Source organism: Mchenga conophoros, linkage group LG14, assembly GCF_057382185.1.
Source record: "Mchenga conophoros isolate Kocher_MC1m ecotype Shallow Benthic linkage group LG14, M_conophoros_male_GT1.1, whole genome shotgun sequence".
In the NCBI taxonomy this organism is placed as follows: domain Eukaryota; kingdom Metazoa; phylum Chordata; class Actinopteri; order Cichliformes; family Cichlidae; genus Mchenga; species Mchenga conophoros.
In genome coordinates, this window is record NC_140539.1 from 35,253,830 (window position 1) to 35,267,528 (window position 13,699).

The 13,699-nt window shown below is 43.5% G+C and overlaps 1 protein-coding gene across 2 annotated transcripts in view; it reads left to right on the forward strand.

Annotated features, from left to right (window-relative positions):
* Positions 1–13,381, forward strand: part of nova2 (NOVA alternative splicing regulator 2) — an 89,484-nt gene extending 76,103 nt beyond the window's left edge. For both annotated transcript variants that reach the window (XM_085244174.1, XM_085244175.1), the window contains one exon: positions 846–13,381. In XM_085244174.1, coding sequence (XP_085100300.1) covers positions 846–1,868 — 1,023 coding nt within the window. In that variant the 3' untranslated portion in view covers positions 1,869–13,381. The remainder of the gene's footprint in view (positions 1–845) is intronic.
* The last annotated feature ends 318 nt before the right edge of the window (positions 13,382–13,699 follow it).

Genomic DNA, 13,699 nt, shown 5'->3' on the forward strand with positions numbered 1-13,699 from the left:
TCTCACTCCCTTTCACTACCCTTTGAATGCTGGAGCTGTGTTTCCATGGCAACGCTGACCCCTGGGAGTCAATGTTATTTTTTTTCCACACAAGTAGCCTCTTTGCAATCCCTCTCTCTCTCTCCCTCTCTCTCATCCATCCTTCCCTCCCACTCTTCATCTCCTGTTCTCTCACCAACTCGCATTGCGTCTCTCTCTTCTTTTGCTATTGTGTACCAAAGTAATAAAGAAAAAAACACTCTTTACTCATTATCTGCTCCTGCACAGTCCATTTTATTCAGTGGCTGTGTCAGCTCTTTCTCCTTTCAGGACATCTTTACACTGTTGACACACATTCACGCACAAACACAGCGCATCAGAAACTCTCCTTCTTCCTCTCTGTATTCAGACATCGTTCAGTCTCAGTTCATCTCTTCTTTGGATCTCTTTGTCTCCCGTCCTTTATAAGGGCACCTCTAAAGACAGCTCCCACTGTTTTGCATCTCGCAAACAGGAGCCTTCATCGTCCGTTGTATAATGTCGTCTTCATTTTATAATTCCACTGAATTCAAGATGGGATGTTATCATGCATGTGTAATCGTAACTTCACAGGTGAGACATCGCCTCGTTTCCCTCTCTGCTGAACATGAACAGTGTAAAACATCAGGAACATCTCTCTGTAACACTGATAAACACATTTGTGTAGAAAGACTGACTTTATACTTCTCTTTGGGATTGTAGTGGAATTAATTGCCTGATCAATAAAGAAACAAATCTATCACTTATATTTCTGCTGGGTAAATGTACTTTAAAACGTCGATAACTAAGTAATAACCTATCTCTTTTTTTGCCCAACCTCCCACCAGGCCAAGCTGATCGTCCCCAACAGTACAGCAGGATTGATCATTGGTAAAGGCGGAGCTACAGTCAAGGCAGTGATGGAACAGTCTGGGGCGTGGGTCCAGCTATCCCAGAAGCCAGAAGGTATCAACCTGCAGGAGCGTGTGGTCACCATCAGCGGCGAGCCCGAACAGAACCGGAAAGCAGTGGAGATCATTGTCCAGAAGATCCAGGAGGACCCACAGAGCTCCTCGTGCCTCAACATCTCCTACTCCAACATCACAGGGCCAGTCGCCAACTCCAACCCCACCGGCTCACCGTACGCCAACTCAACCGAGGTCATGCCAGCTGCCGCAGCCGCTGCCGCGGCTACGGCTTCTTCTCTGCTCGGCCAGGCAGGCCTGGCTGGGGTTGGAGCCTTCCCAACCACTATGTCCAGCCTATCAGGCAACGACTTGCTCGCCATCACTTCTGCCCTCAACACTCTGGCCAGCTATGGTTACAACACCAACTCTCTGGGCCTGGGGCTCAACCCTGCTGCTGCTTCAGGGGTTCTAGCCGCAGTAGCGGCTAATGCAAATCCAGCAGCAGCTGCTGCAGCTAATTTGTTAGCATCCTATGCCAGCGATGCATCCACCAGCGCTGCTCACCCTGCAGCCAGTCTTGGAGGCTTCTCTCTGGGATCCCTAGCTGCTGCTACAGGGGCCACCAATGGTTACTTAAGCGCTGCTTCACCACTTGTGGCATCATCTCTACTGGCCACAGAGAAGCTAGCAGAAGGAGCAAAGGAAGTGGTTGAGATCGCTGTGCCAGAAAACCTAGTGGGAGCCATTCTGGGGAAAGGAGGGAAGACGCTAGTGGAGTACCAGGAGCTGACCGGCGCCAGGATCCAGATCTCCAAGAAGGGCGAGTTCATTCCTGGAACTCGGAACAGGAAGGTGACCATCACAGGTTCCCAGGCCGCCACACAGGCTGCACAGTACCTGATCAGCCAGCGAATCACCTACGAGCAGGGGGTACGCGCCACCAACCCACAGAAGGTGGGCTAAACCTGACAGCCAATGAGAAACGAGGAGGAAAAGAGGAAAAAAAAAGAGTGGGGGCTTGGGGGAGGAGTATAAAAAAAAGTGAGAATGGAAAAAGGAGAGGAGAGCAAGAATGTCGGAAGGAATCGTTCGCACCGTTTTCTTCTGCGTGTTTTCAGTATTCTCTATTAAAAAAAATTTTTTTGACGCAAAGCAAAAATGTGCTGAGAAGACGAGGAGGGAGAGGAGCGAGTTATTACGCTGAAAAACCAAGAAAAAAATGTGCAAAATGTAAATAAGGTTTTATTACTTAACGTCTTGACCTTTTGGGATTTTTTATTGTTTTGTTTATTGTTTTATTGTTTTGTTTCGTTTAGTAAATTAAGCTGTCTGTTTGTTTGTGTATTGTGTGGACAGAGCTGAATGCCATGTAGACAGGCCGACTGCCTGAGAGGCTACAGGAAGTGGGGGGATGGAGGGAAGGGCATGGGTGCGGCAAGGCGGAGGGTTGGGGTTTTGCAGGGTTCAGCCCTCCACCGCCCCCGAACCCAATACGGAAACAACCCTTAGCCCTCCTTCCCCCTGCAGGCCACACCCATCACCCTCCAGTAGGGTTTTTGTTTTTTCTTCTAGGAGATTTACCCCAAACCCCTCGCCCCACCTCCCTTGAATGCCCCTCTCACTTTTTGCTCCCCTGACCCGCCCCTCTCCCTTTTACAAGGGTTTTATAACAAACAAGACTGCAAACCTCAGCCTGGTGTGCGAGAGAAGAAATGCCCTTGACTCCTCCCCCACCGCCGACACCTTCTATTACTTCACCCGCATATGATCGTACCTCCCTCCTCGTCCCCTCGTCTGGGAGATGAAGGGTGAGGTGAAATTGGGCAGAGGTGCGGGGAAAGAGAATCAACCGGGCACTTTTTTTTCTTTTGCACACCTTCCCATACCTGTGATGTATCCCACAAGCAGTGCAGCGCTGCAGGGGTGTTACAGCATGTGACGCCCACCCCCACGTGTGGCTCTAACGTCTCAGATAGAAAGGCGAAGCGCACGCCGATGACCTCACATAGTGAAAAACCCATAAACGACAAGAGCGATACAGCGCAGGCTGCGGCAAACACACAGGATCTATGGCATTTTTTGCAGTCTGCTGTGATAATTCTATTAACTATATTGTCGATATAGGAATCATTACCTTCGTCATTATTTATTAATGAGTTCACCCATATAAGGCTCAGTTGTGTTTTTTTTTTTAATCTGTGAATTCAGGTTGACATGAATGTAAATGAGACTATTTTTGATTTGATTCTTTTGTTTTAATTTAAGTGGATTGAAGATGAATAGTAATGTCACATAGTGTAATATATGTCTTATTTAAGTCCAGTAAGAAAGCCACCCCAGGCATTAGGATCATTACAGTGAAGGATCACCTTATATATCCAGTCAAAGAAAAGAACAGGGAACACACACAGACACGCACACGTTTTCACACTGAAACAGAACATTATGATGCCATATTTGGTGCTAGAAAAGGGAAATCACCATATCTATGATGCAGACTGCAGTAAGACTTCTAGATTAGCAAGAAAAGCTCTAAACCTCTCGTACCACAGGCTGCAGTGCAGCTGAATTAACCTACCTGGTTATCATGCTTAGCTCCTAGCTCATGCTGCAAAAGATCACTGCTGTTTATATGCCCTGTTGCAGTTTGCCTGCATTGTAAAGTTGTAACTAAAATGAATAATCCAGTTGAACTGAAACTAATTCTCGGATAAACTGCTGCTCGGCCTGTGGACACCCGAACCCTTCGGAATAACCCAAACCACAGACTAGATAGAGTGAGAGCAATTAAGACTAACAAGATACTACTGAGAAATGCAAACATTTAGTCGGAGGTAACACTGAAACGTGACAAAGGAACGTCGTTTATCTGGGGTCCACTGCTGAATCTGCAAGCCTCGCTAGTAGATTTGCTTTTTTACGGCAGCGTGCATATCAGTAATGGAGATAAATAGGCTCACTGACCTTTGCTCTTATCACGCATCCGTCCAACTGCCAATGAGATGAAGGGCAGATGAGAGATTTTTAACATATGTCCTGGGAGCTGAGCTCATTTCTGCCTCTGGCAAGCTGTAGGTCTCCCTCGGAAACGGATTTACTGCCCACTGTAGACCCAGGAGGCTGCTGAAGATGCTGTTGTTTCTTCTGTTGTTGAGTTTTTTTTTGTTTGTGTCGTGTTATTTTTGTCTGTTTTTTTTAACAATCGGAGTACACTGAATTTTTTTTGTCTTAATGCACTGTGAAGCGAGGGAGAGTTTCTCTCGACCTATGAGGTCAGGGATGTGTGCTATAGATGGCATCGTTGACTGGATGGTTTTTTGTATGGCAGGGAAAAAAACACACATATATGAAATATATGTAGAATGCATATGAAGAACTTCACCGGAAATGCACATCATATCTGAATATTGACGGAGGTGAAAGAGACTAGGTCGATGAAGAGGATCAATCAATTGAGGTCAATTAGATCCTACTTACCTGTTATCTTGGAAAAGTGTTTCGTAATTAGGGGGCAGGATGTTGGGGAGTGTTAGGTGTCCAGTAGTAGATTAAAGAGACTGGAACAAATTCTAAATTCAATATCCTATCGCAGCTGTGTCTTTCTCACGTACTGCACATCCAACAGGCCCTGGACAGAGATTTAATTCTAACAGTAGCTGAAGTATGACGGAATGTAAAAGGCCAAAAATGAGGAGGGGGTGCATTTGATTTATTGACCTAAAAGCCTGGTGAGGGGAGGGAACACCTCTAAGACTAAACAAACAGACCTTTTGATTCTTTTGAAACCAATCCGACCCAAAATCCTCCACTGTGCTTTTGAATGTGTCACTCTCTGTTGGAGCGCCAGTGAGGGTTTATCTCCACAGCTTGGTAAGGAGGCTTCTTTACTCCCATCTAACACCATCCACACTCTCCTCACCCTCCCACCCGTCCTCAGTTTTCCAGTGCACTCCCATCCTGACACCCCCTCTCCTCCTACCACATCGCTCCATGGGTGACTATGTCTGGTGTTACGATCAATGCATGTCTGCTGCTTGCCCCGACAAATGCCACAGATTGAGCCTCTTCTCTCTTTGCCTCCTCGGGCAGCTGAGGCTCGGGCCACCAAATGCGACACTATCAGAAAATAACCACGCCCGAAGAGGAAGTCATAGCTGGCAGGGCACAGTGCATAAACACTCTTATTTGTAGTTTGTACTTCATAACAGTGACGAGATACATTACTAGCTTGGAAAACATTGCACAAACACACACATATTTCGAGGGAATAATTTCTCTTTGATAGGGTTTGACTGGATTTTATTGCAAAACCTCATAAAAGATCACAGGAAGCCAGTGTGCTTTTGCTCTGCTATGGAAATATACTGTGCTGAATGCATTCAGTAGGCTGATTTCCATTTCATTTAGAGTAAGATTTGCCTTTTTTCTGCAGGTAGACTCATTTATGGACTTAATATCTATTGAGCAATTTTGGAAAATAATTTTAGGTTTGTTGGTCAGACAAAACAAGCAATTTGTCACATGTAGTTGTTTAGCGGAAACAATAATTACTCAGGTAATTTAAAGATTTTGAATGCTAATTAATTGAAAGTCATGTGGCCGTGTTTCCTCCCCCTGCTTTGGAAAGCGTGCATGCAGCACAGTATGTTTACAGTGGCAAAACTGCACTGAAATTTCTTATATAGGTGCCATTTGATTTAATACTTTAATTCTTTTTTATCTTATTAATTAAACCTTAGGATGACTGTCTTTTACGCAGCAGCTAATCTCTTTAGTTATCATAACGTTAGGGGATTGAGATAAAATGTGACAAGTACTAGAAGCAATACATGTTGTGTCGTCCCGTCCCTTATCCTCTGTGTGCCGTAGGAGCTTTTGGATTTACCCGTAGATGTTGGATAGGTTTACACGAGTAATTTTTTTTTCAATTTGTGGAAGATGCTGCTATTTAATAATAATAACAAGAAAAAAAATACAAGGTAAAAACATATCGAAATCTGTCCTTTAGCTGGAGAGGCTAGTTGCAAGCAGTGTAATACACGCTCTGTTATAAGCTGACAATAAGTTAATAAGAGCATAATTTTAACCTGAACAAGTAAAACCTGTGCCAAAACAGAACTGTAAATGTGTTGATTTAAATCACATTAGGTAAGAGGAGACATACTTTTATATTAAGAAAATGTGAAAAGTGCCAAATGAACCATATTTATAAATCAATACATAGGGGGTCAGTTTTTGAGAACTAGGTACACTAACAGACAAAGCGCTTCAGTATAGCAGTTTGTTCAATCCCTCTTCACTCCTGCCACAAGACGAGGGACCGCCATGTTAGCCAAGTGTTAGCCTGTCCTCTGGGAACTACTCTTCCCAGGATGCAACAGCACTATGACTCTGGGGCTAGAGTTTCAATATAGTGATAGGTTAGCATAATAATGCTAAAAAAAAAAATGTGACTAGATAGCATTCTTAAACACAGCCTTTTATAGTTACGATGAAGATGTATTTTGTGGAAATAGATGTTATCTTTTTTGCACGTCTATATTGCATGATATCAAAGTGAAGCGTGGACAAAAAAAAAAAATCAAAGAAACAAAAAAAAGAAAAACCATTTAGGAAGTGTGTGTTGTTCATTTTTCGGAGACAAATCTTTGCATGCCGATAAGGGTAGAGCATTTTGGTATTGTTTTACACGCGTTCAGATGTTCGTTGTTTTTCGATGCAGTCGTGTCAAGTCCCGGTCCACCTGCTGCAGGTGAAGACGATGTTTGATTTCGATGTCACGACCGAGTGAGTATTTTGTCGCTAAGCTGTCTAACCTTCCTCAGAGGGATACGAACAAAACTCTCGAACAAACCTAAGACTATTTTGCTACTTGTTGAGCGAGCTTGGACTAAACGCTTCTCAGTTCCTACTTAACTTTCGAACAATTTTTTGAAGAAAAAAAAAATCTGGATTTATTTTCAAATAATAGACTGAGATTGTCCATGAATGTACTCACCTCTCCATAAGTTTGCATATCACTCTTCTGACCACTGGCGTGCAGTAGAGGCTTACATGTGTTTTAGTGTGTCTCTGTAATCTAACCTTACTAACCCCTCGACGCACTCTGTCAGGCTCTCAGTATTAATATGTTGTCTGTCCTTTGAGCCCCCACGCTCTGAGCTCTGGCTTGTCTTGTCATTGAATTGCACCTTATTGACCTCAAATATGACATGGAGCATCTCTGGTCCCGCCCCTCGTGGTCACAAGTGACTCGTAAAGAGAGACAGTGTGTGAGAAAGAGGTGAAAGATCCCCTCCCTTACTTTTAAATCCAAAATAACGCACAGACACACTATGCTGTGTGCTGCACCGCCTGCCTCCCTTGGGTGACTCGCTGCAGAATTTGGGACAGATTGTGTTTTCACTCCCTTAACATGCAATCCAAGGCTCTGATCTCGGGGAGAGAGAGAAAAAACAGCACTGAACATTGCCAGTGTGGGTTTTGAATCCTGATCCCCCTCCTCCCCTCTCTCTCTGTCTCTCTCTGTCCTAAGTTTCCCAGTTCAGTTTAATTCGATGCTATTGGCTTCGGTGTCAAATTTTTTTGTTTTTTTGCCAAAGTCTCTCTCCGGATTTGCAGTGCGGTCATGCTTCGTATACTGACAGATGTTGTCATGGGAAGTGGCCCGCTGTTCACAAAACTAACTGAGATGGGGAAACGATCGGGATTTCCATTATTGCTCCTCAGTGACACGTTTGCACTAAACCTTCTGCTGTTACAGTGCACGGCACGCCGAGCTGAGGTGGGGGTCAGTGTGCGAGACTACTGTAGATGGTAGCCTTACTGTAGGTGTTCATTCAGCATTGTATTTAGATGTGCATGCTCCTCTCTCTCTCCCGCCCTCTGAGTTTGTCTGCTTTAGGCCCGCTCCGTGGTGTCTGTGTTGCAGCGTAGCTGGCTAGCCATGTTTTATTCATGTCTTATTTTTGTTGGCTTTTGTTTTTACTGTAACGTGTAGAGGAATGCAAACTCAATTCTAACCTGCTCGCCAGGTGACCTCATTGCTTCTCAGTGGGTGTGTGGCTCTCCGACATAGTCCCCAGCTCTTGTTCTCTGCCCCCCGCCTACCCTCCACCGCCACGCCTACCTCCACAAACCCACTCTCACCCACACCCACCACCTTTTCAAAACAACATCTAAGACATCTTTTGGGACCCCGCTCCCCACCCCCTTTCCCACCCTTCTTCCTCCCCCAACTCGGGCCCCATCGAAGCACCAGCAACGGTAGACTGCATTTGTCATATCACTGTTTTTCTGTTCCTTCTCTCGTTTCTCTGTTTATTTTTTTCCTGGTTTTGATTTGTACTGTATGCTCTAACCCAAACCAGTTTTAACAAAATGCCATTTTCTGTATGTAGCCTGTTTACCCTACTCCACCCCCCACCCCCCCTACACAGACACACACACACACACAAACACAATATCCTCCATGCCCTCTTTTTTTGCACTTTCACTGCCCACTCCTCCTCCTCGCCCAAACATACACACACTTTCCTCCTCCGCCTCCCATGAGTCTCTTCTCTCGAGTGCCAAAATAGAACAGAGAGGGAAAAAAAGCAAAACAAAACAAAAAAAAAAGACAACAACAACAACTACTACTACCATTCCAAGCGTTTCTTTGAGTTGTTCTTGTGTGTCGGACATCCATCCTGGAAGCACCCATGAAGCCAGCATGCTCCGCCCTCATAACATGATGTCGCTCATGACGCCTCAACTGAACAGCACCTTGCCCCCCACCACCACCACCTCCTCCTCCTCCTCCTCCTCCTCCTCACCACCCCCACAGAGCTAAACCCGACAAGGATTAACCCTTCTGCAGGTTGGCTACCTACCTACTGTCCTGCCTCTCAACCTACCTTAAAAAAAAAGCCCTACCGCTCATGCCAGCTGCTTTCCTAATTCTGTCATTTCTTCAGCCTGTGGGACTTCATTGATTGTGTGCCATAGTGTTGGGGGCACCTTTCACTCTCCTCACCTCCCCCTTCTTTCTATACCCCCACCCCACCTTTCTCTCTCTCTCTCTCTATAACCCCTCTCGCTCTCGCTCCATTTGATTTTTCTCGATGGGAAAGATTAAAAAAAAACCTCCATTTTCTAATGATGATTTTTTTTGTTGTTGTTTAACATCCAAACCACGCACGCCGACACATGCACCGCCCCCAGTGCAGTGGTGTGGGGAGTGTTTACGCACCGTCAGCTGCGCAGCCATCCTCTGTCTTCTTGAACTTTTTGAACTTTCACCCCCTCATGAACTTTATTGACCTTCTTCCTCCTCCTCCTACCCCCCTTCTGTGTTCATCCAACTGTTTGGACGATAACTCTCCATTCCATCCCCAAAACCTCTCTGAGACTGTGCAATGCTAGCTGATATGATTGGATTTTTTTGTTTGTTTGTTTGTTGCTCACCATTGGGGACAGTTCTCGGAGCTATAAGTCAAAAAAGAACAAAAAAAAACATATGAAAGGAAGAAAAAAATATTTTAAAAAATGCAGACAAACAAAAAAAGGATAAAACACTAAACAATTGTTTCTCCACAATTTCATTTTTTTTCTCTCTCATTGTAAATATTTTTGTCAGATTTTTTGCCGAGGTGTAAAGAGAGAAGTGTTGAGCAGAAAGGGGCGGGCAGCATAAAGAGAAACTAGTGGACGCGGTAGACGATCGTAACACTTTTCATCCTCTGTATCCGATACTTAGGTCTGCCTGTATAATCGGCTATGCTAGTTCTACTGTGTTAACCTGTGCTGTTGTTATTAGTGTTGATTTACCTACTGTATTCGCTGTTTAGCGTTCATGTCGGCTAGCCAACTTTTTAGATAAGTGTGCTCATCAAATAATAATACTAATCTTGAGAAATAGTCCGAGCCATTCTCAACGTAGGCTTGCTTTTGTACATTTGTTGATGTTTCTTAACAGTGAGTTGTAGTGGCACTAGTATCTTTTTAATCATCAAGCCATAGTGATTGAAAACGCTTGGTCATGTTAGAGACATATCATCGTGGAAGACGGCTCGACTCAGCTCCTCCAAGTCGGAGAAAGAAAAACAAAAACAGGGAGGCGGAGGCGGAAAATTGAAAAACAAAAGAAGAAGAAATTAAGCTTCTCCCGGGCTACAAAATGAGGAAGATGAGCTGCTAACTTTTGTGCAATACAGTCCTAGTTTACATAACATAGAAGGATAGTTTAGAGATGATTAACCTCTGCAGGTGCCGCTCAACCACTCCGCTGCCTGCAGAACCAAACTTGTATCATATCTCCATATTTCGCCTCCACATCAAAGACATGTTGAAACTATTAAAGTGACTGTGTGAGATTAGACTCCACCATTTCATTGCATTGCTCTGAGCTCCACTCTTGATTTATGCTGCCTGCCCCATTGCCTTGAGAACACCACATGAGCTATTTATTTCTCAGACTATTATTATACTATTAATAAATAACAACACAACGAGAAAAAGGGAACGACTGGAAAAAGGTGAATTAATATTATAATTGTTTTGTTTTTATTTTTAGTATTTAGTGGTTGCTTTTAACAACATTCATTAACTGACTTAAAGATTACTGAATATTTAATGTAATTGTAGCATTGTGTTTGTAAAGAGAAAAAAACCTAGTGAGTTGTGTTTCTTGACTTGTGGATTACCAGTGAAGTGGGCAATCTAGTGCTAATATATATGAGGTCTTTTTTTAAGGATTCTTATTTTGCGACAGCAACAGCAGTCATTATAAATGTTCATTTTAGCATCACCTGTCTTCCGTTGTCTTATTCTTCACCTTCCACCACACTCTGCATCATCACAGTAACACATCGCAAGTCTGAGGGTGGGGACCGAATGTGTGTTTGGGCGAATCGAGGTGCGCGCGCGAGGGTGTGTGTGAGCAGCGTGTGTCGTGAATGTGTGTTAGTTAACGAACCTGTGTTTATTTGTGTGTCTATGCAAAATATGGTGCACATGTGCTTGTATCTTGCGTGTCTGTCTGCTCACACGTGCGAATCTGCGTGCGTCTGCGTGGATGTGTGTGTGTGTGCGATTGTTGGGTCTGTGAGGGGGGGTTCGGGGTGGGTGTTGTGTCCAGTGTCCACCAAAAGCTAAAACTTGTCAGGCTTCCATACTTCCTGATGGAACCTCCTGACGTTATAGCTGCAAACCCTCATCATGTGATCTGACTCAACTCGACTGTCCATAACCCCTTCAGTCACCTGACCAACCAAATCAACCAATCACTGTCCACCACTACCGCCTTCCCCCTGCGCCATCCTTTGCTGCACACCACGTCAGCCCCATGTGATGTTCTCCATTGATAACATACTACTGTCACAATCTACTGTTACATGCTGACAGATCTGGGGATAAATACGCTTGCTTTCGTTCATTCGAGGTGTTTTCACCTTTGAGATTATTACTAAGCGCTCCTTAAATCAAGGCAAGTGTCCCTCAGGTTGTTTGACTTTTAAAGGATCAGTTCACCCATATTTAATGTTTTCCCAACAAGTGCAATATCTGTCAATAATTTATGCTCCAAAACGCTGGAGGTGAATGGAGTTAAGTCCGTGGTGGTGCTCACAGCATTAAAAATGCATATGTAAATTTAATTCACATTTGTGTGCATATATTTCTGAGGAAACCACAGCCCTCGCTGCAAACAGCTTTGCTGTAGTTTCTGGGACTGATAAGTCAAAACACCACGTGAGTCAAAAAGACAGGTGCTGTCTAACCATCTAAAAAAATTTGAATGTGACTTGAACAGTTTGGGAGATTTTAGCTGTACAGAAGTCAGATTTCTCTTAAATAATAATGAAGGAGATAGGCTACATTTACCAAATAACAGCAATGCCCTTCTCTGTTATATAAGAAACTCCTTGTGAATAATTTTATGTAGAAAGTATTTTCTCTCTGCCAAACTACACCTGCTAACTGTGGAAGGAAACGTGCATCTGCCTGTGACAAGACAGCTGAGCTGTGATGATGGTTAGCTACATGTTTCCTTTAAGTGGCAGATATAGTTCCATAGAAGCGAAATAAAAATTACATCAAAGATAATAAAGATAATTTTTTGTTTGTTTTTTAGTAATCTTTTCAAACTCTAAGAAAATAGCACTCGACAAGTACAAATTTGGATTTATAACATTGAAATTTTGAGGTACATAACTTGAAATGTTGAGATGATAACCCAGCCTTACAAAAATAAATAAATCAGCAACTTAAACAGGCTTCAGTAGTTACTGCTGTGGTGTCATCCAATCATGTTTTTTGGTTCCTTGATCACCACAGCCCGGGTCCTGCATAGTTTTATTACACCGAAAAGCTGGTATCTCCAAAATTGGGCAGCTTACACCAAATAAATCGAGATGGATAAATAACTCTATGGCCCAAAATGTCAATTTGATTTTGAGAAGAACTGTACCTCTAAGTAAGAAACTATTTCTTGGATAGCTTGGATGAACTGACCCGTTAATCAGCCTGAGGTGGACTTGTTCTGTTTAATTTCTTCAGCGTCATTTAATGAAATTTAGTTTGTTTTCCCCAGAACTGCATATTACATTTCTACTGTTCATACTACTGTACGTGCTGCATACTACCTTACCAGGTCAGAATCCACCTTAACCTGTCTCCATGCCAACCACAGAGGAGCCAGTTGCATGGCAACCGGCTTCCGCCACAACAAAACAACCTACCAACCAGCCATCTTTCTCAACTGATGAGGCCACGCCCACCTGACTATGATCGCTCCGTAGAAGAAGAGATAGAGGAAGAGAGAGGATAGGAAGAAGGGATGACAGATGAAAGAGATGTAGTTGTGATTCTCAGGGTGTCTTATATAGATCTACTGTTTAGTCTGTTCTCCAGTCTCTCACTGGTGTCCTGTTGCCCCTAACTGAGCCCAAAGACGATCATGTCCTCCTCTGATAAAGTCCTTGTTTGATTGACTACTGACTAATTCCTCTCCATCAGTTGATTGATAGTATTGATTGACCAATTCTCTTGAGAGCTTGAGCTGAAAGGAGCTCAGCACTGTAACTAATGTTTACAACCCAAATGAGACCAACAACGCTGTTGAAAGAATGTCTAGGACTTAAAAAAAAAGGGAAAAAAAAGAAAAAAAGAGAGACAAATCTCTGAAGAGTACTTATTTCTAAATGATGGAACTTTTCGCTTACTTTCTATGTGACATGAGGTAATGTAATTTTTTTCAGTCATTGCATGTGACTATTTTTATTTGCAATGAAACTGTTAGAATGGATGGTACATTTGTGACGTCAGTGCAACGTTCAGACACCGATGCTAGAAGTCAGCCGGTGTCTACTAAGTGTTTTCATGTCGCCGTGAGGAGTGCTTATGGACCAATGAATGCTAAATGTGTGACCATACAAAGCTGTAAAGGTTTTGTTTATTTGTACATGGTTATGGGTAAAATAAACCATTGAAGCAAATTAACATCTTTAGTCTTAAGGAGTAAGCCCTCACACGTTTATTTGTAAAGTCAGTGCCGAGAAAGGTACTTTGGATAATGCAGTCGAGGTAAGTTTCAACAGTTAAAGCTGGTGATGTGCTTCCATTCAAACACTCGGAGGGCTCGATGTAGTTGTGTCAAAGTGTTAGAGAGGGTCAAGAACGAAAGAAAATCAGGGTTCGATCCACTTCCACACATCACCATCCTCCCTACGACAGGCATCACAATCAAGAAGGGGTGAGCTTCAACTCTCTGACATATCCATCTACCCACAATCCTCCTGTGCACCAGAGTCATC